At 49.5% G+C, this 23,816-nt stretch overlaps 1 protein-coding gene and 2 long non-coding RNA genes across 6 annotated transcripts; 1 reads left to right on the plus strand and 2 right to left on the minus strand.

The window, feature by feature from the left end:
- Window positions 1–563: 563 nt before the first annotated feature.
- Window positions 564–15,653, minus strand: Fis1 (fission, mitochondrial 1). Of its 4 annotated transcripts, none has more exons than NM_001105919.2 (5): window positions 15,340–15,653; window positions 3,624–3,756; window positions 1,619–1,695; window positions 1,114–1,219; window positions 564–882 (listed from the first exon to the last, which is right to left on the minus strand). In NM_001105919.2, the coding sequence occupies exons 1-5, from the start codon at window positions 15,361–15,363 to the stop codon at window positions 785–787; spliced, it is 438 nt and encodes a 145-aa protein (NP_001099389.1). In that variant the 5' UTR covers window positions 15,364–15,653; the 3' UTR covers window positions 564–784. The 4 variants fall into 4 exon arrangements, with proteins under 4 accessions (NP_001099389.1, NP_001387980.1, XP_087434111.1 ...); NM_001401051.1 differs by lacking the exon at window positions 15,340–15,653 and adding an exon at window positions 4,526–4,659; XM_087577985.1 differs by having other exon boundaries at window positions 841–1,219.
- Window positions 5,347–7,891, minus strand: LOC148002281 (uncharacterized). The gene is made up of 2 exons (XR_015634738.1): window positions 7,125–7,891; window positions 5,347–6,821 (listed from the first exon to the last, which is right to left on the minus strand). It is a non-coding gene; the product is annotated as an uncharacterized LOC148002281 (long non-coding RNA).
- Window positions 8,289–12,531, plus strand: LOC148002282 (uncharacterized). The gene is made up of 4 exons (XR_015634737.1): window positions 8,289–8,710; window positions 9,689–9,799; window positions 10,899–11,058; window positions 11,548–12,531. It is a non-coding gene; the product is annotated as an uncharacterized LOC148002282 (long non-coding RNA).
- Window positions 15,654–23,816: the final 8,163 nt, after the last annotated feature.

Here is a 23,816-nt window from a genome sequence, read left to right on the forward strand (position 1 = left end):
GGGCTGTGGAATGACAAGAATGCAGGGAAGCCAAACAGGCCCACGCAGAGCCTGGCACAGGGGTGTGGGGTGAGCTCTGTGAGATCTCTGCCTCCCACCCCACAGGCTGGGACTGGGGTATCCTGTGCCCAACAACCCCCATCACCCCTGCCATCTCCACAGCTTCCGCTCTCACCCTACGTCATCCATGTCCCCCGAAAGGAGAAAGACAGAAAGACGGGGCAGAGGAAGGGGAGGGGGAAGGAAGACAAAGGGAGGGAAGGGCGGAGGTTTTTGGAGGAAGCCCAGTGGGGGCCCCCTGCAGTGGAAAACTCCCAGGCAGCTGTGTGGGTCAGAGGAGACCAGAGTCATAAATCCCAGCTTGCAGTCCCTCCTGTTCACTGTTCTCTCTCATGATTCTGGGGCGGTGGAAAAGCCACGTCCTCGAGGTTCCTTGTTCCTTCGAAGTGGTTTCAGGATAGGGGAGGAAGGAAGGGTGTGGGCTGGGATGCTGGCAAAGGAACCCAGAGCCGGGTAGAGAGGGCCGCCGTGCACCTGGTGAACCTCAACTGACTCTCACACAGTTTCCGAAGCCACGGCCCAACTTTATTTACACTCATTGCAAAGCATGACTGAGGGTAAAGGACAGGTACCAGGGGATGGGGGGCTGGGGGTCATGGAGACTGTGCGGGTGCACGGTAGGGTTGCAGGAGAAAAGGAAGGCGGTGGTGAGGATGGACAGCCCCTCTTTCAGTGTCCCCCAGGCTCCCAGGCGTCCGGGGGCAGAGAGCAGGTGAGGCTGCCTTCAGGATTTGGACTTGGACACAGCCAGTCCAATGAGTCCAGCCAGGCCCGCCACACCCAGGGCCATGCCACCAACAATGGCCATGCCTACCAGTCCATCTGGAAAAGCAAAGAGGGAGACGTGAGCGGATCAGCCCCTACCCTGACCACACTCCCCTCCACAGAAGAGGGGGACCTGTATGTAGAGTCTGAGGGTTGGGGCTCCAGGGCTACCAAGACCCTTGGAAGGTAGGTTTGATAAAGGACTGTGTGTGTGTAGGGGGTGTGGGCAGTGTTCCCAAGGCCCGGGCCTGAGGGAGGAGGAAGAGCAGACAGCATGAGGCCTGTCACCTTTCTTCATGGCCTTGTCAATCAGGCGTTCCAGCTCCTTGGCCTGGTTGTTCTGGGGCTCAGTCTGTAACAGTCCCCGCACATACTTCAGAGCCTTTTCATATTCCTGCAGTCAGAGGAAAGGCACACCTCACCCCATGCTCCTCGGGATGAGCCTCCGGCCACCCCCACACCCAGGGGTGTCCTTCCTTGGCCCCACTCATCCTTCCTCCTCCTCCACCCGTTACCGCCCCACCCCACAGAGTAGAGTTCACAAACAGCCCAGCTGTGGGGGGGTGATAAGCTAGCAGAGATAACAGCTCCAGGCACGGGGCTGCACCCCAGCCTGACGTCACCGTGGTCCCCACACCCCGATACTCTCACCTTCCCTCGGTCTGTCCCGGGATCACTCCATGCAGCCACCATCACCCCAGCCCGCTGCCCTTTGCTGGCTCAGGGAGGGCCAGGGCTCTCTCTGCCTGGGGGGGGGGGGGGGGGGGATTTGGGCAGGGCCCTGCGGCCTTACCTTGAGCCGGTAGTTGCCCACGGCCAGGTAGAAGACATAATCCCGCTGCTCCTCTTTGCTACCTTTGGGCAACAGCTCTGGAAGGAGGAGGGGGAGGGGAGAGAGAAAGATGGAGTCTCTTTCTAACACTGTGTTCCACCTGTGAGTCCTGCTATGCTGACTCACTCTAGGATCCTGGAGGGCCACTGCCCTGGACCTCCACTACCAGTTCCTATCACCCCAGCTTTCTAGTCACAAACCAAGGGCAGCATGAGCCTGTCAGACAGCTGCGGTGGAAGGCAGGAACCAGCACCGAGGTCTGCATGGACGGGTGCGTTCCACTGGTCAGCTACAGGTCCCACTGCAAGGCCACCTCCTGCCTGGCATTCACAGTCCCTCTTTTAGTTCATTGTCTTGCTGAGGATGACCTGAGTTTCTGCTCCTCCTGCCGCTGCCTTCTGAGTGGTACAGGACCACGGCTGGCTTATGCAGTGCTGGGAAGGGAATCGAACCAGGGTTTCATACACAGCAGACAGGTATGCTACAGACTGAGCTCTTGTTTTGTTTTTGAGACAGGGATTCACTGTGTAGTCCTGCAGCTCACTCTGCAGACCAGGCTGACCTTGAACACGGAGATCTCCTGCCCCTGCCTCCAGAGTGCTGGGATTAAAGGCTCATGCCTTCACTCTAGGTCCACAACTTGCCCCCTTCTCTTAGCTCAGCTTCCTTGAGTGACCCTCATTCCCGCCCCCTCTGTGTGTCAATATGTGTGTATGTGTATATGTGTGTGTGTGTCCATGTGTGTGTGTGTGTCCATGTGTGTCTGTGTGCCCCCGTGTGTTAGGACAGGGACTCACTATGCTGTCCAGGCTTGGGCACTAGCTGTGCAGAGCTGCAGCCTCCTCAGTGTCTGCACTGTGTCCCCACAGAAGACTCAAATGCTCTGAGGCCACCTCCACTGCTGTGCTCTACTACAGGAGAAACCTAAGTCCTAACTCATCAAAGCAGGGGCCAGCATTTGCTTTTACAAAGACGCCAGAGCTGGGGGCACCCCTGAGTTCCCAGCAGTAAGGTGGCTGAAGCAGGATGCAGAGTCCTGGGTCAAAATCAAAAATGACTAAGGGATAGAGCAGTCTTTTGTTACTATTGTCCCTTGATAGCCTCTGGGGTGATGCCAATGCTCCCCCATTCAAAGTCTATAGCTGGAAGGCCCATCATAAAACTAATATAATCTCTACAATTAAACAGTGTTTGCACAGAACCTACTTGTATTCCCCAAAGATTTTTTTTTTTTTTTTTGAGAGAGGAAGCTTGTGTAGCACGGGCTGACCTCAAATTTGGTCAGTAGGTAGCTGACATGGCCTTGAACTTCTCATCTTCCTGCCTCCATCTCCCCAGTCAATGACTACTGAACTATGTCCCTACGTCTTTGGAGTGCTTGGATCACATGTCCTTGATGCCACCAGCCCCTCAGCCACTTTAAATCTCTAGAACTTTCTGCTATCCAATACAATACAAATGCATAGTAACAGCAACTAGTAGCTAGGCCAGAGCTGTTCTGTTTACTGCGTGTGTGCAAATGGAAGCACAGGGGCCAGAGGACGTCTGGCCTCTTGCTTTCCCCTCCACACCATCCCCCAGAGAAAGGGTCTGACTAAGCATTCTCTTGCTCACTCCAGTGCTACTCCCTACACAGGCACTTATAGCCACACTCAGCTTTTGTTGTGGGTGCTGGGGATTTGAACTCAGGTCTCCATGCCTGGACAGAATGCACTGAGTCATCTCCCCAGCCTGAGAACATTTTTCTCTCACAGCATTTCCCATCTGAACCAATGTTCAGATGCTGAAATTGGGGATGTAGAGAGCCAGCCTGGCCTTTTGCTGCTGTGGATTTTCTGGTGGTTACTGAGGGATGAATGTGTTATAAGGTGGGGGTTCCATGACAGAAAGGGTCCTGGAGGGGTGAGGTCAAGGACAGTAGGGGGCAGACTGGCTAGTGGCTGCAAGTGGGGAGCCAGCGCCTTACCCTCCAGCAGCACGATGCCTCTACGGATGTCGTCATTGTATTTGCTTCGAACCAGGCACCAGGCGTATTCAAACTGCGTGCTCTTGGACACAGAGCCAGCTGCCTGCTCAGACTGAAATTTCCTTTCAAAATTCTGTCATCAGAGAGAAGAGCAATCATTTAGAAACAATGGGCATCCACCCACCATTCTCTAGCTATCTTGGAGTCTAAATCCCAGTTAGACCACATTTTCCTATCTGTCACCTTTCCCTTGTAGATCTTGGTACTCGGATGTCTAACTTCTGTCATCTCCATCCCTGTGTCCCATGCTCATGTTTAGAAGGTCCCTGAACCCAGCCCCTAGTGGTACCAAGAGGAGATGCCACCTGGTGGAAGCTGCAGGCACGGCAACCGAACCAGCTGACCTCAAGTGGCTGAAGAGTAAACATATTGTCCCAGAGCTAAATGACCTCCTACATGGCCTTTCAATTGAGGCTGCTAGTCCCGTCCTACTCTACTCTTCGGACCTGGGTCTGCCTTACTTTAATTCTAGGAGAGGAAAGAAAACACAGCTACAAGGATGTGGTAAAAATAGCACCTTGAGGGACTAAACACTAGCGAAAGTTTACACCAGGGACTATGCTACTTCATCCTTGCACGAGTACCCCAAATTCCCAGCTCTGCATCACACGAAGACCCCAGGCCTAGGTCTGAGTTGCCGAAACCCTGGAAACTACAACTCCCATCAGGCTCAGGGACACGGCGCAGATTCCCACAAGAGGCAGGATGTCGCAGAGGCTGATGGGAGTCGTAGTTCGGCTCTCCTAGAAAGACGAAACCGGCACTGTTCGGCTTCGGTCAGCTCTCCTCAGGAACTGCCCTTTCCGATTCTGCCCTCGTCCTTCCTCCGGCCCAGACCTTACCTTCAGATCCTCCACAGACACCAGCTCGTTCAGCACAGCCTCCATGGCTGCCACCCCTGCAAGCCTCACACTAAGGTCTCTACTGGGCCACGGTCTCCATGGTCCAGTAGCAGGGGCGGAGAGGCACTTCCGGCATCGACCTGTTGAGGCCCCGCCCCTTCCTCTTGTGCCTTGGGGCCAGCGGTGGCGCTAATGCCTACGCTGGGAACCTTTGCTCTTTTTGGACTCCCCTGATGTCCTAGATCCTCCAAGGATCACATTATCCTAGGGACCAATTTAACAACCCCCCACTCTAAGACCCTGAAATATCTTCAATGTTTGCAATAAAAACACAATGAGTACCAGGGGCCGGAGGACCTCAATTTAACACAAAGCAAGAGGAATACACCCCACCCCGTCCCCTTCCAACCCCCCTCCCCGCAAACTTGGGTCACATGATCACAGTGGACAGACACTTTTTTTTTTTGTTTTTTTGTTTTGTTTTTTGGTTCTTTTTTTTTTTTTTTCGGAGCTGGGGATCGAACCCAGGGCCTTGCGCTTCCTAGGCAAGCGCTCTACCACTGAGCTAAATCCCCAACCCCTGGACAGACACTTTTAATAGGATTCTGAAGAAAAGCTGATGGGCCAGGGAACAGTTCAGGGGTTAAAGCCCCATGGCTCTCTTGCAGGAGCTTGTTCAGTTGCCCGCCCCCACATGGTGTGGCTCACAACTGCCTGGATTCCAGCTCCAAGGGGACCCAGTGCCCTCTTCTGACCTCGTCCTCCCGTGCATACGTCCTCATGCAGACACATATACATACACATAATTAAAAATAAAATACAATTATCCCTTGCAGGGTCAGGGCTTTCGAATATGATTTAGCAGAACCATCTTCTTAGTGTACCTGAAGATTATGGGGTAATAACCCGAGGCCTTCAGCCTGAGGAGAAGCAAGAGGCAAACGCTAATTTCTGAGATTTTCGTATTGGGAGCGATACTGGCTAGTGATTCTTTGGATCTTTCATCTTGACCTTTGGTCACACATGGAATCTAAGACTCATAGCAAAGACTCACACACTTTTTTTTTTTTGTTGTTGTACGTTTCTTTTTGAGACAGGGTGTTTCTATGCTGCCTTGGCTGGTCTTTAACTGAGATCTGCCTGTCTCTGCCCCCTAAGTGTTGGGCTCAAAGCTGTATACCACCACAACCAGCAGCATAATACATTTTTGTTGAATAAAATAAGAAGAAAGTTATCACCAATCACCAACACCCTTTTTTGTGTTTGCATGGCTTTAATTGCTGTCTCTCACTCCCCAAGCCCTGTGTGTGCATGCAGACATATGGAGGCCAGAAGTCAGCCTCATACACTGCTCCTTAGGTGCCAACCACCTGGTTCCTTGCTTTTGTTCTTTTTTGACACAAATTCTCTCACTGTCTTTAGTTAAGGTTACTGTTGTTAGGATAACAATGCCATGACCAAAGCAACTTGGGGAGGAATTGAGCTCACACTTCCACACCATAGTCCATCATCAAAGGAAGTCAGGACAGGAACTCAAGCAGGGCAGGAACCTGGAGTCAGCAACTGATGCAGAGGCCACGGAGGAGCGCTGCTTACTGGCTTGCTTTCCGAGCTCGCTCGCTCTCTCTCTCTCTCTCTCTCTCTCTCTCCAATGAGTGTGTGTGTGTGCGTGTGCGCACATGCGCATGCACTCGTGCATGTTTGTAGCCTTGGCTGTACTAGAATTAGCTCTGTAGACCAGCCTGACTACCCTTGAACTCAGATCTGCTTGCCTCTGCTTCCTGATTGCTGGGATTAAAGGCGCACACCACCCACCTCAGCTCGCTCTCTTAGAGAACCCAGGACCACCAGCCCAGGGATGGTACCACTTGCAATGGGCTGGGTCCTCCCCCATTAGTCACTAGTTATCTGCCTTAGAGCCAAATCTCATGGAAGCATTTTTCTCAATTTAGGTTCCCTCCTTTGAGATAACTTAAGTTTGTGTGTCAAGTTGACATAAGTTTAGCCAGCACAGACATCATCCCTTGCCCTATGACTGTGAAACCTCCAGCAATCACAGGCCCTCTGCATGTGCCATCTTTGCTATTCAGTGAGGCGTACATTTTTTTTTCTTTTTTTCGAGGCTGAGTACCGAACCCAGGGCCTTGGGCTTACTAGGCAAGCACTCTACCACTGAGCTAAATCCCCAACCCCCATCCTTGCTATTCAGAACATCTACCTTCTATCCCTGCCCTTGCTTATTGGTTGATTCACTCATTCTTTTTTTTTTTTTCTTTTTTCTTTTTTTTTTCCGGAGCTGGGGACCGAACCCAGGGCCTTACGCTCGCTAGGCAAGCACTCTACCGCTGAGCTAAATCCCCAACCCCCTGATTCACTCATTCTTGATTGAGCATTTCCGAAGTGTTGGTAAGTATTTAAGAACAGGGATGGGTGGGGGGGGGGGTTGGGGATTTAGCTCAGTGGTAGAGCGCTTGCCTAGGAAGCGCAAGGCCCTGGGTTCGGTCCCCAGCTCCAAAAAAAAGAACCAAAAAAAAAAAAAAAAAAAAAAAAAAGAACAGGGATCGGTACAGCTAAAAATAAAACTCCTGTCCTTGTGCACCTAATATGGGGTGGGGACATAAATTAATAAAGAGCTGGGACTGGTAGTACACGATTATAGTCTTAGCCCTTGGGAGGATGAAGAAGTCTAAGATCATCCTTGGCTATACAGCAAGTGCAAGTCTAGCCTGGGGTACAATCCAAGGCTTTCTCAGAGGCCTGGATGAAAGGGCAGAAGGAATATGAGCTCTGTGTCATTGCTCAAGGGCAGACTTGGGAAGGTCTGAGGCTGGGGGGCCAGGCATTGAAGGAGTCAGGGTTGCAGTTTCTCGGGATCCTACTTTCTTACCTGGGCTAAGGCTATCAGAGGTATCACATGTTCTCTTTGCCAACACTGTCTAATTCAGCTACTCTGGGTCATTCTCCCCCCCCCCCCCCCTTACAAATAGCACCCAAGATGCTGTATTTTTTTTTCCTTTTTTTTTTTTTTTTTCCGGAGCTGGGGACTGAACCCAGGGCCTTGCGCTTGCTAGGCAAGCTCTACCACTGAGCTAAATCCCCAACCCCGATGCTGTATTTCTTAATAAACTTGTTGGCATAAACATCCATTTACATAAGACCTCCTGGTCCCAGCTGTCTGTCTTCACTCATCTTCCCCACTCTGGCCCCTTAACACCTCTCCACTCAGGACCTTTATCTGATGCACTCAGGATGCAGAGCCAGGCCGATCTCTGTGGATCTGTGGCTAGCCTGGTCTACAGAGCAAGTTTCCAGGATAGCCAGGAATATGTAGAGAGACCCTGTCTTAAAACAAAATCAAATAAAATTATAAAACAGAATAGAAAAGAAAACAGTCTGCTCTTCCAGAAGCCGGACTTTAGTTCCCACTTCTCACGTCAGGTGGTTTACAACCTCCTATAACTCCAGTTTTGGGGATCGGATGCCTTTGCTTCTGTGGGTACCTGACACGTACACAGAGGCACATACATATGTACATATAAATAAAAGTAAATCTCTTTAAAAGCGAAAAGCAAGCAAAACCCCAAACATTGTGGCAAAATGATAGATACATAAAATTTGGCTTCTGACCTAAGGTCCCTAGGGCCCCTGGTTTTGATTTTTTTAAGACAGAGTTTTCACTATGTAACCCTGGCTGACCTGGAATAGCCTATGTGGCCCAAAATAACCTTAAATTTACACAAATCAACGTCTGCCTCCAAATGCTGGGATTAAAGGCGTGAGCTACCACACCCAGACAGGATCCCTGACGGGGTCACAGGGGCACTGTGTCCTGAACCCTTGCATCTTCCCGAGGAACCAGAATGTTCTCCAGTCTTATCAAATGGATCCTGGTGGGTCCTGGGGAGCTTTCAGGATGGAGACTGGTCACTGAAGAACCCATTCTGGATGAAAAGCTTGGAATTTTGTGTCTTACCCACCCTCATTCACTAGGGAAGGGAGAGGGCTGGAGACTGAGTCAATAATTAATCAAGCAAAGCCTCCCATAAAAGGCTCTCAACTGGAAGTCAGGGCTCCTGTGCGGGTGATCACGAGGAAGTATCATGAATGATTCTGTCCCCAACACAGCCCTCCAACCTCTCCCAATTGGCCAACACGGAGTTACACCTTTCCTAAGAAACAGAGGTGGTAAGTGCTTCCTTGAGTGCCCAGCTGTCACAGCTCTTTACCCACCCAGAAGTACCAGGGGCAACCTGGGGTGGGTGAGGGCTGTCTAAAGCAGGCTCTCTAACTTGTGGGTTCAGATGCCAGCTCAAGTGAGACAGTGTCAGCACTGAACTGTAGGACAGACGCTTTCCCAACCCCCAAATAGGGTTCACAACTCAGAGCATCACCTAGGATCCGGAGAACTCGGGTGTGGGTAGATGTTTTGAGAGAAGTCATTTTCTCATTTAAATAATGGGGGTTGGGGCTGGGGCTCAGGGTGCAAACTGTTGTCTGGTAAGCATGCACTCTGGGCTTGGTCACTAGCTCGGAGAGATGGCTCAGTCAGTACAGATGCCTGCTGTCAAACCTGATGTCCTGAGTTTGGTCCTCGGGACCCATACAGTGGAAAGAGCCGACTTTCACCATGCTATCCTCCCATCTCTGCACTCACACTGTAGCATATTCGAATCAGGCACAACAGAAGGACAAATGTGTGTGGCGGGGGCAGGGGGTGCCACCACAAAGGAAAACAAAACCCATGATGTATTCTGGGGAGTTGAAAGCACATGAAAAGTAGCAGGGGAGGGACCAAGGAGGAGGAGGACAGGCAGGGACTCAGTGACATGCATGCTCAGAGAGAGCAGAGCCCTGCCCCTGGACATGAGGGGGGGGGGTGGCAGCACAGGTAAACAGAAGAGGGCTACAGGCAGACAAGAGCACGATGTGCACTGGCCGTGGTGGTTGTGGGCCCCAATCCTGTTCTTCAGGAGCAGGGAAGGGGATCACCAGTTCAAGGCACACCCCAGTTAAATAGTGAATTCAAGGTCAGGAGACCTAGAATGAGCTCACGTCTCAAAATAAAGAATAAAAGGTGTGTGTGTCTGGGGTGAGGAAGGGGGAGGGGAGGAAGGAGGGAGGGAAAGATGGTTCAATGCTTAAGGGAACTTAATTCTTTTGCAGAAAATCCAAATTTCGTTTCCAGCAACCAATTGCTCCAGGGGACATGGCATAGTGTTCTGGTCTCCAAGGGTACATGCACTCATGTGCACACACAGAAACACGCGTATACATGTAAGGAGAATAAAATAACTGGTTTTACTTTGCATGTATGTTTTGTTTGAATGTATATATGTGCAGCATGTGCATGCCTGAGGGCCTTTAAACTCTGAAGAGGGGATCACATTCTCTAGTCCTGGAGGTAAGGATGGTTACAAGCCCCCTCATGGGTGACGTGAACTGAATCACAAATGTTCTTAACTGTGCAGCCATTTCCCCTGCCTCCCAACTAAAACACTTAAAAAACAAAACAAAACTAAAGCTGGATGGTGGTGAATGTCTGTAATTCCAGCACTCAAGACAGGAAGACCTCCATGAGCTCAAGGGTAGCTTAGTCTAAATATGACTTCTAGGACAGTTGGAACTACACAGAGAGACCCTGTTTCAAAAATAAAGAAACAAACAAACAGAAAGTCAAGAATAGAACTTGGTTATAGAGCTCCTGCCTAGAATCCTACAGTGAGGGGCTGGGGGCGTGGCTCAGTGGTAGAGCCCCTGCCTAGAATCCCCCAGTGAGGGGCTGGGGGTGTGGCTCAGTGGTTGAGTACTTGCTGAGCATATGCTGAGTTCCATCCCTAGCAGTGAACAAAAACAAACAAAGGCTTCAGGAAGTCCCACAAGCAAAGAGTTGGTGAAATTGTGTGAGAGGCGACCAGGCTGACAAACAGGTTTTTGCCTTGGCAGACCTAATGAACACCTATTCAATGCCTGTTCAATGGTGTAGGTAGGCCTTTTGAGCCACAAGGAAATAGGTTCTAAAAAGTTCTGTCACCTGGTAAATGTCACAGAGAATTTTCCTTTAATTTTTAACTTTAATATTATTGGGTTTAACCGTTTGTTATGGTTATCATTTTAAAACCCAGGTCATTATCATCCGTTTTTGTTAAATTACTATTCTCATGTGTGTCTAAAGTGTACGTCAAGGCTACAGTACAAGTATGGAAGTCAGAGGACAATTTGGTGAAGTTGGTTCTCTCCTTCCAGCTTTACAATGGTTGTGGTGGCGGGGGTGGGTGGGTGGGGGGAAGCGGGTAAAGGGTCAAACTCATTTTTCCTTTTTTTAAAGATTTATTTATTTATTTATTACATATAAGTACACCGTAGCTGTCTTCAGACGCACCAGAAGAGGGCATCAGATCCCATTACAGATGGTTGTGAGCCACCATGTGAGTGCTGGGATTTGAACTCAGGACCTCTGGAAGAGCAGTCAGTGCTCTTAACCACTGAGCCATCCCTCCAGCCCAAGGGTCAAACTCATGCGCCAGACCTGTTCAGTAAGTTTTTTCCCTGCTGGGCCACCTTTCCAACCCTGGACCTGGGATTTTTTTTTTTCCTTTTCTTTTTTTTTTTTTTTGGAGCTGGGGACCGAACCCAGGGCCTTGCGCTTGCTAGGGAAGCACTCTACCACTGAGCAAAATCCCCAACCCCTGGACCTGGGATTTTTAATCCAAGTCCTGCCTTAAAGAAGGTTCCCTTTCTCTTTCCTTTTTCCCTCCCTCCTTCTCTTCCTTCCCAGTCTCTAGCTCAGGCTGGCCTTGAACCCACTAAGTAGTTGGGGATGACCTTGAACTCCTGACCTCCCTGCCTCTTCTCTCAGGCACTAGGGTTACAGGTGTGGAACCATCACTCCTGCTTTATGTGGTGCTGGGGAGTGAACTCAGGATTTCTCACATGCCAAGTGAACGCTCTATCAACAAGCTACGTCCCCAGCAGCATCCTTTTCCATTTGCTTTGAGCCCAAGCTGTCTTCATTTCTACCCCAGGTTCTTACTGCCACTTCAGACGTGAAGAGACAGAGGGAATGTGCTTGGAGCCTGGAGAAGTTAAGCCCAGGCAGTCGGTTGTCTGTCATTTCTGTACTTTGGAAGCTGCTTCTCTGCACTCCCTGGGAACTCAGGTCCTTACTTACTCCGTCTCAGGTCTCCGATGGAATGGAAGACTAGAGTTGTAGTTTCACAATTAAATTACGAAAGATCTAGAAAATGTTTTAAAATCTAAGGAGATGTTTTTAGAATGTGACACATACAACTTATGAAGGTTAAAGGAAATTAAAAACGGACGTTTTAAGGTTGGTGACTCTAAGTTAGTTAAATTAGAGAATTTAAATGCTTAAGATGGTAATGAAAAAATGATTTAGATGCAGAAATCTGAACTTACCAAGAGAGGACAGATAATAAAATATTTTATCTAAAGACTGCCAAATACAAAAAGACTGGACTTTTTGAATGTAAGTCTCATTTAACAGTTTTCATAATTGTTTCATAATTGTTCCTTCTGTATGCTGCTTATTATTATAAGAGACAGAGCCTTTTTATTTAGATGGAAAGAGGAAACTGGAGTGGGTTGGTCTGGTGCTAAATTCTGTACCCCAAGATCTGGTTGCTCTGAGATGAGGAGATCCTCATGTGCACCAGCCTTTGTTATGTGCACTGTCACTTTGCTCCATGTTCTCCCTGACTGGACAATAAAGATGCCTACAGTCTGGGCTGGGCAGACGAGAGGGGGCGGAGTAAATTCCTGGGCTTGGGGTCTGAGACCGGGAACACAAGACGGGAAAATGACACAGTGGAAGGGAGAAGCCACCATGGGTAGTTGGATTGTGACCTCATGGCCATGAGACCAGCTGGAGTAGGGGCAGCCCAGGCCGAACTTGGCAAGTGTTATCTTGGTCAGTGGCAGGGAGTAGACAAGAAAATCATAGCGGGTTGATTTCTGCCCAGCTCTAGTGCTTTTAGGCTTTTATAATATAATGGTTTTGTGTCTTTTATTTGGGAATTTTATGGTCTAAGTGGGATTAAAAACCCCCAAAATAATATTTACCACAAGAGGAACCCAAGCAAGAGGTAGTCAACGCAAATGATTACATATAGTTTGGTTACTCCTCTAAACCAAAGTAAACACCTCACTCTGTAATCTTTTTTTCTTTTCCTGACAGGGTCTCACTGTGTAGTCCTGGTTGGCCTAGAACTTGCTATGTTGCCCAGGCTGGCCTCAAATTCATAGAGATCCACCTGCCTCTGCCTCCCTGGGATGAAAGGTGTGTGCTACCATGGCTGGCAAACTTGTGTGTGTGTGTGTGTCTGTGTATCTGTGTGTGTCTGTGTGTGTGTGCGCGCGCGCGTGCGCGCGCGCAAGCCCTGATGTGCACCTGGAGGTCAGAAGAAACCCTATAGAAATCACTCCTCCCCTTCAAACTCAAGGCATCAGGCTTGGTGGCAAGCACCTTCACCCTACTTATCCTAGTTAGTTAGGTATCCCAAACATTGTCCATAAGTGAGGGAAAACAGGGCAGGAACCTGGAGGCAGGAACTGAAACAGAAGTTTTGGGGATGCTGCTCACCTGCTTGCTTCCCTGGCTTGCTCAGCCTGCTTTCTTATAGAACCCAGGACCACCAGCCTGGGGATGGCACCGCCCACAGTGGGCTGGGCCTCCCACATTAAAAAAAAAAATCATGAAAACGTCCTCCGGACTTCGCATCAGATTGGCAGGCCAATCTGATGGAGCCATCTTCTCACTTCAAGTTCCCTGTTCCCAGATGACCCTGGCTTGCTTGTGCCAAGATGTCAAGGAGCTAACCAGCACACAGCCGAGCCATCTTGCCAGTCCCTAAGCTCCTAACTACTTCTTTATTCCTACTGACTGCAGGCTTCACCTTGATCAGTAGGGGAGAACAGTGCAGGCTAACTCTAGACCCTGCAAAGCAAAGCAGTCCCCAAGGACTATTTTGATGGTCCAATAGTAAAGTCACTCCGCACGCCGTCACCTCCAGTTCTAGTGGAAGTGAAAATCTGATGTCATCCTCATGGTTAGGGACTCTGTTTGCTCTGTGCTGTGTTTTCAGTGTGACCCTTGTGTTAATGATGGGATTAATCCTGGCCTCCTGGCTTAGACTGGGAGGTCTGTGAGGGCAGGACCTCTGTCTGTCTGCTCTTGTCGAGCCCAGTTCAGTGCCTAAGAGCGATAGACACTCAAGTCACAATTACTGAGGCAATAGATTCTTGTTATTACTAACGCTATAAACAATGGTTTTTCATTCTGTGTGTTCTGGTGTTCTGCCTGCAAGCATGTATGTGTGCCACACGTCCTCAGAGGCCAGAAGAGAGTTCTGGACCCCCTTGGAACTAGAATCATAGTTGCGAGCCACCATGTCGTTGCTGGGAATCTAACGGGTTTTCTGCGAAAGCAACGAGTGTTCTTAACTTTGGAGCCAACTCTCCATCCCCTCACTATTAACTTTTTAAAAATTATCACTATTAGTGTCTGTGTGTATATGTGTGTGTGTGTATACGTGCATGTGTATGTAGAGGCCAGAAAATAACATCCAATAGTCTTCCACTATTGCCCCTGCCTTATCTTACAGGGTCTCTCACAGACCTCTCTTCCTCCTACCAGCATTTGGGTTACAGATGGGCGCAGTCAAATCGGGCTTTTATGTGAGTGCTGACTGGGGATCTAAGCTCAGATCGTCACGCTTTATGGACAGACACATTTCCCCCACGGATGGGAGGCAGGGTCCCCATAGCCCAGGTGAGCTTTAAAGTCTTGCTTCCACTGCCTCGACTTCCCAACTTTGGATTTATAGAGGTGTGCATCAGCACACCCAGCTTCATTATTAACTTTCTGGAAAGTTCTAACATAACGTATAGTAAGTCACAATAGAGTTTGGCTAAGTAATAGCCATTTGGGGAAATGGTCAACAAAAGGGTAAGAAAAGGAAAAGGCAGGCTTGAAGACATTCATTCTTGCATCATCTGAGAGGGGAGTCCCCAGGAATGGTTTTATTAAATGATGCTACGCAGGCTTAAACATCACAAGCATATTGGTTTAGGGCCTGTAGATGGACTATTCAAAGCAAAACAAAACACTTTCCAGCTCTGGGATGCACGTGAGCAGAAATGAGCGGGACGATCGTGGTCGGTGAGACTAAACTTGGTCATGGTCCAGGTTCTGAGCCCAAGCCCCTCCCTTGAGCCCGCGAAGCCTGTTGGCAGTGGTTAGCGCAGGAGTGCTCGGCAAATCCTCCTGACCAGGACTCCATTTCTGGTGGTTTCCAACCTTTAGTCACTTCCCCTCTACTTCTCGTTGCCCTGGTTAGGCGGGGAGTTAAGATGTCCAATCATGAGTAAATCTTCTCACACCCTATTAAGCAGCTACAACATGCCAAGCATTCTTGGTGCTAGATAGGCGATCAGAACTCTTGTCCTCACGGAGGTACACCATAGTGGAAGAGAGTCTGAACTGCTAACGAATACATATTATATAATCAGACAGTTCCCGCTTCCAGCCTATCAACACAGCTCAACACAGTTTGGTACCAGCTACCTTTCATGGCCGAAATCAGAGCGCTAATGTTCTCATTAAAAACAGCCGAGAGTGGTGGTGATGCATGCTTATGACCCTAGCATTTGGAAGGCTGAGGCTGGAGAACTCGTGAGTTCCAGGCTGGCCTAGGCTACATGGCAAGACCTTGTCTCAAAAAAAAAAAAAAAAAAAAAATCAAAGCTACACAAAACAGTGTTTGAAAATTTCAACCCTCAGGATCGACCCCACTTACCCTTGCAGCTTCATCTCTGGGCATCCATGTAACCCTACATCCGAGGATGATCTCAGGACAGCTTTCTTTGGTTTTTATCCGTAGCGATCTATCAGCTGGAGTCTTTCATCCTGCACCGCAGCCAGGACATAGGCCCAGGGCTGTTCTCTACAGGCACTTTGGGGGTTCATCCCTTACCACGCAACCCTGCAATCCTTCACGCTACAACTACTATGTCTCATTCATCTTTTCTGACAAAGGACAGTCCCAAGAGGCCAGCCTCCGGGTAGAAGAAGTAACGGCAGGCGTTACAGAAAGCACGCTTGGGTCCCTCTGGGAAGCCTGAATTTCCGGGTAGCGCCTCCTTAGGGGCTTCTCTAGGAAGTCGGCTCGATGCTCTGGAGGACCCGGAGCTGATCCACTGGGAAGAGCGAGGTATTGAGTCTGCGCAGTAGCTGGCCTTCAAAGAGGGGTGGGGCCGAGCGGGGCCAAGGGCGGAGCGAGAGGACTGCGCTGACCAGTGAACGCGCGCTGCTCTACAAGGGGCGGGGCGACACTAGGAGGGCGGGGCGCGACTGGATGCTGGAAAGAGGGTCTCTCCCTCCTTCAGATTTCTTAGATCAGGTGCTTGTCTTAAGACGCGAGTTCGATTCCCAGGAGTCTGAGGGTGAACCGAGAGCGCCATACATCCACCTTATGCACGCACATAAAATAAATAAAATATAATAAAAGTGATTATTTTAAATTAAGGTGCATGTGTGTGGTGCATAGTGCCTGTGGAAAAACTACAGGTTCCTTCAACCTGGAGTTGACCGAATAGGCTAATCTGACTGGCCAGTGAGCCCCAGTTATGCCCGACTCTGCCTCATCAGCACTGGGATGCCCAGCTCTTTATGTGGATTCTGGGGATCCAAACTCAGTTCCGCAAACTTGTGTGGCAAGTACTTTACCATCTGAGCCATTTTCCCAGCTCACAACAAATAGATTGTTCATAGAGATAAGATCCCAAAAGGGTAACTCCTACCCTTTTGGGATGAAAGCTAACAGGCAGTTTCCTACAATCACTAAGATATCTGAAGCTACTTTTAGAAGCTTTCATCCCTAGCTTTTTGGCCGGGGCCCATTGCTTTACCAGACAACAGGAATTGTGGGTAGCTGAGAAGTTCCTTTGGTGTTGATAGATCCAGAACCCTAAGCCCTAGAAACAAGGGCTCCAGGCTTTAGTAGGCAGTGACTTTGGCTGTTAGGTACACAGTTCAGGGTATTGCTCTCCCTTCTAACCAGCGGAGCCACTGGCACTTGGCAGATATTGTAATCTTTGGCTTCTAGCAGCAGTGAGCAGCAGGGGAGTGTCTGTTAATGGATTTTGAAGTATTGGGGCCCTCAGCTAGAACAGCTAGTTACAGGAATGTGTTAGAATCCAGCTGCTGGATGCCTGCAGCAGTGCCCCCCAGCCCTGCCTCCCACCATTCCCAGACACCCACACCCACACCCACAGATAGGCACCCTGTGGAAACAGTGTGAGTCCCTGGTTAACACACCCGGAAAGTGAGCTTACGTCACAGTGGGTATGGGTAGCCACACATTCTGCTTCCCCACCCTTCCCTCCCTCCTGCCTAGGAATCAGAGTATGGCTACAGGCTTTTGCTGTGAAACCTGCCCCATCCTCAGGAACATGCAAAAAGAAAGCCGTTCTCCTGCTAAGTGGACTTCATTCCTCTCTTCAGAGCTCCCAGCGTGCTGCTGTGACATTCGGCTGTCTGTCTGCCCACGGCATTAGTACGTCTAATCAACTCCTTACCTCTAACAGCTCATCTCAGTATCCCCTTGTACCTGATGTCACCGTTACTGTTCTCTGGCCTGGAGTGTCAGAGACATTGGCTCTTGAGGCATGACGGCTCCCTGAAGTTCCTCCAGTGATGGATGCCTGTGTTTTGGTTTTTACATTTATTTAATGTGTATGTGTGCCTGAGTGGATATATGTGGCAAGTGCTTAAAATTGCCAGAAGAGGGTGTCGGATCCTCTGGGACTGGAGTTGTAGGCAGTTGCCAGGGCCAGATGTGGGTATCAGGAACTGAACTCAGTGCTCTTCACTGTTGACCATCTCTCCAGCCCCAGCGCCAGAACTTTTTTCTTTTACAGCTTTCTTTCTTCAGTCTCAACACTCTGCTTTTGCTCTACTTCCACAGTGCACGCACACACACACACGCACACACACATGCATGCACACATGCACATGCACACACACATGCATGCACACACACGCATGCACACATATACACACACGCACGCACACACACACGCACGCATACACGCACACACATGTACACACACATGCACATGCACACACACATGCATGCACACACACGTATACACACACGCACATACACGCACACACAGACGTACACACACAAATGCACACACACACGCACGCACGCATTCACGCACACACATGTACACACACACGCATGCACACACGCACGCACACACGCACACATATATAACGCACGCACGTACATATATAAACTGTAATTAGCAACAATTATAGTCCCCCGGACTGAAAAAGGTATTGTGCGATTCTAGGTGGTGGTGAGCACACTCCTTTAATCCCACCACTCTGGAGGCAGAAGCAGGTGGGTCAGAGTTGGAGGCTAGTCTGGTTTACGGAGTGAGTTTCAGGACAGTCAGGACTATGCAGGAAAACCCTGTCTCAGGAGAGGAGGGTATTTTCCAGCATGCATTAGTCTTCCTCAGACCCAGCACATGCATGTTTGTTGTTTTCCCTTGTGCTGACTGAGCTGAGGAAGCTATGTCAAAGTCAATAGGACCTGAACTTAGCCAAAATGCTTGACTCCCAGGTGGTGAAGCGATTTTGGAAGGTTCTGGACACTTTGGGAATGGGGGCATAGCTAGAGAGAGTAGGTTGCGAAGGATTGGTCTTTGAGGGGTACATAGCTCTATTCTTTGCTTCCAGTCCAGAGTGATGACTGGTTTATTGTCAACACCACAGACTCACCTGGGAGATGGGACTCTGAGCTTGTCTGTGAGGGATTGTCCTAACTAGGTTAATTGATGTGGGAAAACAGGTTTTCCTTTCTTGTTTCTGTCTTAGCGTTTCCATTGCTGTGAAGGGACTCTACGACCAAGGCAAGGCCTATAAAGGTGAACATTTTTTATTCACTTTACATCCTGCTCACTGCCCCCCTCCTGAGCACCCCCTCCCATGATCCTTTCTCCCAATCTCCACTCTCCTTCTCCTCTGAGCCAGTGGGGTCCTCCCTGGCTGTCCCCGCATCCTGTCACATCAAGTCTCTGTGTGGCTAGGCGCATCCTCCTCCACTGAGGTCAGACAAGGCAGCCCAGCTAGAAGAACATATCCCACAGATAGGCAACAGCTTTTGGGAGAGCCCCTGCTCCACATGAAGACCGAACTGCACCTCTGCTACATATGAGCTGGGAGGCTTAGGTCCAGCCCGTGTATGCTCTTTGGTTGGTGGTTCAACCCAAGGGTCCAGGTTAGTTGACTGTTGGTCTTACTGTGGAGTTCCTATCCCCTCAGGGGCTGTCCTCCTTCCTCCCACTCCTCTACAAGAGTCCACAGGCTACATCCCCTATTTTGCTGTGGGTGTCTGCATTGGTCTGAGTCAACTGCTGGGTGGAGCCTCTCAGAGGACAGCCATGCTAGCCTCCTCACTGCAAGCATAACAGCATCATTAATAATGTCAGAAGTTGGGGCTTGCCCATGGGATGGGTCTCAGGTTGGGCTGGTTATTGGTTGGCCGTTCCTTCAGTCTCTGCTCCATCCCTCAGCCCTGCATTTCTTGTAGACAGGATAAATTTTGGGTTGAAAGTTTTGTGCATGGGTTTGTGTCCCTATCGCCCTATGGTTCTTGCCTGGTGAAGAGTTCTTTAGGTTCCGTATCCCCAGTGCTGTGAGTCACAGCTAAGGTCACCCCCATTGATTCTTGGGCATAAAAGTGCACATTTAACTGGGCCTGGCTGACAGTTTCAGAGGTTCTGTCCACTATCATGTCAGGAAGCATGGCAGCGTGCAGACAGGCATGGTGAGGAGGAGCTGAGAGCTCTACACCTTAATCCAAAGACAACCAGGAGAGACTGACATCCTCAGACAGCCAGGAGGAAACTCTCTCCACACTGGGTGGAGACCTCTAAAGCCCACCCCCACAGTGACACACTTCCTGTAACAAGGCCACGCCTCTTAACAGTACCACTCCCTATGGGCCAAGCATATTCAAACCACCACAGTTTCTTCCTTGCTTGCTTTTCTTTTTTTCCTTTGTTTTTTTGAGACAGGATTCTGCTATGTCGCCCTGGCTAGTTTGGATCTCACTGTATAGACCAGGCTGACCTGGCCTCAAACTCACAGAGATTCACTTGCCTCTGTAAGTGCTGGGATTAAAGGCATTATGTATTTAGCTTGTATGTTGTGTATATGAAGTTTTGTACGTGTGTGTTGGCAAGCTCGTGCGCACCACAGGATGCCTGTGAAGGCTGGAGGGCAGCCGCCATGAGTCAGTTCTTCCGTTTCTACCATGTGGGATGGGGGGGATTGAACTTAAGTTGTCAGACCTGACGGCAAGCTGCGGAGCTATCTCCCTGACTCCATTTCTCATTTTTAAAGTTTTAATTTTATTGGGGTGGTGTTTTTTTTTCTTTATTGAGACGGGGTTTCTTTGTGTAACAGCCCCTGAACTATAGTCGAGCTCACAGAACTCCACCTGCCTCTGCCTCCTGAGTGCTGGGATCAAAGATGTGTCACCCAGTTCCTCCTTTTCTTCCTTTGTCTGCACATGTCTGTGCACCATGTGTGTGCCTCTGTTGGGTGCAGCTCTAGATTTGCTGCTCTCTTCTGGCCTCACACACACACACACACACACACACACACACACACACACACATTCTCTCTCACACACTCACTCATACTCACACACTCTCACACACACATACACTCACACTCACTCAAAACTCATACACACTCGGGGTTGGGGATTTAGCTCAGTGGTAGAGCGCTTGCCTAGCAAGCGCAAGGCCCTGGGTTCGATCCCCAGCTCCGAAAAAAAGAAAATTAAAAAAAAAAAACTCATACACACTCTCACACACACTCACACAACTCACACACTCACACACAGTCACTCACACAACTCACACACTCACACTCACACATTCACTCACTCAACTCACACACATTCACACTCACACACTTAACACTCACACACTCACACACATACACACACAGATCTTAGAAAAAGAAAAGCTCCTATAACCGGGCGGTGGAGGCGCATGCCTTTAATCCCAGCACTTGGGAGGCAGAGGCAGGTGGATATCTGAGCTCAGGGACAGCCTGGTCTACAGTGTTGAGTTCCAGGACAGTCAGAGCTACACAGAGAAGCCCTGAACCCTGTATTGTGGGGGAGAGGAAAAGTCACTGCAATGCAAACTCAACTGCTTTTGGTTTTAGCTTTGGCTTTAAGAAAAATGGGGGAGCTCATCACTCACGAAGAGGAAAGCTAATATACTCACGTTACCCCAAATGCCCCAGCTCCCCCCCAACCACTGGGGAGTGTTCAGGTGCTAAGGAAGGATGTTCTAGAAGGCCAGCTATGACTAAGAGCTAAGTGGAGGCTGCTTCCTCTGGAAAATGAGATCCCATCAGCAGAGTGAGTCTAAGCACCGAGCGTTCTCCAGTGTCCAAGTTGTCCCAGTATTTTTAAACCGTAGAGACTTTTGATTTAACCAGCTTAAGATGGGATGAAGGCTGTGGAAAATTGCGAAGCCATCTCATTAGATAAGGCTCCCCACCCCTGCCACTATATATTTAGAAAGTTTTGTTCCATATGGAACAAAACCCTGAGTTTTGTGTCACAGGCAGAATGGTGTCCCATCTTCTGTCCCCAAAGTCACAGAGTGAAGTCCTAATTGTGGAACCTGATAATAGACTATATTTAGGATTCTTTCTGCCCTCACCCCTCCTCTTTCCCCCTCCTCCCTCCCTCCTTCCCTCCCTCCATCCTTCGTTTTATTCTGTGTGGGGGTGGCTGGGCGCACGTGTGCACGTGCTAGCACATAAGGAGGGAGGTCAGAGAAGAATTTGTAAGAGTCTTTTCTCTCCTTCCACCAAGTAGGTCTCGGGGATCAAACCCAGGTCAGCAGGCTTGGTGGCTGACAGGTTTACCTGCTGAGCCAGCTTGCGGGCTCTCTTTATTCTTGATGGGCTCTTGCTTCCTGGGCTGGCCTGGAAACGAGCTGCTCTGCTTCAGTTTCTAAGGTGCTGATCCTCTTCCCTCAGCCTGAGACCTCACCCTCTCACAGAGCAGGGGTCTCACCTATAACCACCAGAGACATAAGGGGCCTCATCTAAGCTGCGCATCTCTAAAGAAAATTGTGTGCGCACAGGAACGCAAGTGTCCACAGAGGCCAGAAGACAGTGTTGTTTCACCCGAGAGCTGGACTTACAGGCGGTTGCGAGCTGATCAGTGTGAGTGCTAAGATCTGAACTCAAGTCCTCTGCACAAGTATGTGCTCCTAACCAATGAGCCATCTCACCAGGCCCCCAAAGTGAAGGGGTTGGGGATTTATCTCAGTGGTAGAGCGCTTGCCTAGCAAGCGCAAGGCCCTGGGTTCGGTCCCCAGCTCTGAAAAAAAAATTGAGAAAATTTAGCTAGGCAGTGGTGGTGTATGCTTTTAATCAAAGCACTTAGGAGGCAGAGGCAGGCAGATCTCTTGAGTTTGTGGCCAGCCTGATCTACAGAGTGAGTTCTAGGTAAGCCACAGCTACACAGAGAAACCCCATTTCAGAAAAATCAAAACAAAAACCTTGAGGGTGTGCTGTATATGTGTAGTGCTTGTGTGTGTGGGTGTCATCCTTCGGAACAGCATCTACCTCCTTTGAAGCAGGGTCTCTCCTTGGCCTGGAGCTCACCAATTACGATGAACCAGGCTGGTGAGTTAATATTGAACCATACTCATAGGCCAGGACTCTACCACTGAGCCACGCCCCCCAGCCCGTGAACACGAGCACTGCAGCTTCTCTGCATATTTGCCAGGACTTGATATTATCATTGTTTTTTATTTTTCAAGACAAGGTTTTGCTTTGTAACCTTGGCTGTCCTGGAACTTGCTCTGTAGACCAGGCCTTGAACTAGGCCTGTGTTCCCATCACCACCACCCAGCTGTCTTAGTCATTCTAACAGAAGTTTAGTGTTACCTTATTTTGACTTTAATCAGCATCTTCCCAATGGCCAATCATATTAACATTATATATCCACTTTGTGTAATATCTCATATCTTTAACTCAGTTCCCCTCTATCCTTCCCCTCCCCTCCCCTCTCCTTACCTCCCCTCCCCTCCATCCTTCTCTCCCCTCGTCTCCCTTCCCCTCCATCCTTCCCTCCCCTCCATTTTTCTCTCCCCTCCATCCTTCCCCTCACCACTCTCTGTTCTCCCTACTTTTTCCTCCTCTCCTCAGGATTTCATCCAGAGCCTTTCCACAAGCTGACGTGTGATGCCAAGCCCTTGTGGCATTGTTGTCTGGCGCTGTTTCTCTGTGATAAAAATGCCCCGACAAACTTATTGTGGTGGTGCACACCTTTAAATCTAGCACCAGGAGGGTAGAGGCAGGAGGATCTCTGTGAGTCTGAGCCCAGCCTGGTCTACATAAGAAATTCCAGGCCAGCTAGAGCTCCATAAGAGACCCTGTCTCCAAAAAACCCCCCTAAAACCAAAACCAAAACCAAAACAAAACAAAAGGCCACTTAGGGGAGATAGGTTAATCTGGCTCATGACTTCAGGTAACAGCTGGGGGCAGCCGGCATGCGTCGTCGTCACAGAGGTAGGAGTTGCCGACCTTGTCTTGCTAAGTAGTTCCATAATGGCCTTCAACTCTTCATCCTCTGGTCTCCACATCCTGAGCTCCAGTCTAGACTTGGGCCTCAATGCCCAGCTCTGCAGTTGTGGGGATAGAGTCCACGACGTCCTGCATGCTGGGCAAGCATTCTGCCAACCCGGCTACAGTCAGCCTCTGTTGCTGTGCTGGCCCCAGTACTTGGCTCTTCTTCAGTACTGTGGAGGAAACTGGCACATAGTAGGTGATGTGTGCACCCCAGCTGAGCGGCCAATTTCCCAGAGCTTTTCTACATTCATTTTGAGAGAACTCTACTCAGGAGACAGAGTCAGGCAGATTCCTCTGAGTCTGAGGTAAGCCTGGTCTATATAGAGAGTTCCAGAACTACACAGTGAGACCGTTTCAAAAAAAAATCCTTTTGCGATCTCGAGATCCTCGAAGAGTCGAAAAGTTTGGGCTGGCCTCAAATCCTCTGGAAAAAATCTGGAATCCTGGCTTTGCACCACTGTGCTTGGCCCTTAATATTTCTTCAGAGATGAGCAGAATCCTTCCATGAAGCTGTCAGAGCTGGAGATTTCCTTTGTTTGAGTGTGAGGCTACCGTTAACAGAGCAGGCCTTTTTTGCTCCACTGTTTC

The sequence above is a fragment of the Rattus norvegicus genome, chromosome 12 (genome assembly GCF_021556685.1).
Source record: "Rattus norvegicus strain SHRSP/BbbUtx chromosome 12, alternate assembly SHRSP_T2T, whole genome shotgun sequence".
Taxonomy (NCBI): Eukaryota; Metazoa; Chordata; class Mammalia; order Rodentia; family Muridae; genus Rattus; species Rattus norvegicus.

Excerpts from the sequence above, each read along its gene's own strand:
- Fis1 (XM_087577984.1), bottom strand. The coding sequence starts at position 4,570 with ATGGAGGCTGTGCTGAACGAGCTGGTGTCTGTGGAGGATCTGAAG. Across the intron at positions 3,757-4,525 it reads TGTCTGTGGAGGATCTGAAG|AATTTTGAAAGGAAATTTCA; the intron begins GTAAGGTCTGGG and ends CTCTGATGACAG. Across the intron at positions 1,220-1,618 it reads TGGGCAACTACCGGCTCAAG|GAATATGAAAAGGCTCTGAA; the intron begins GTAAGGCCGCAG and ends CTCTGACTGCAG.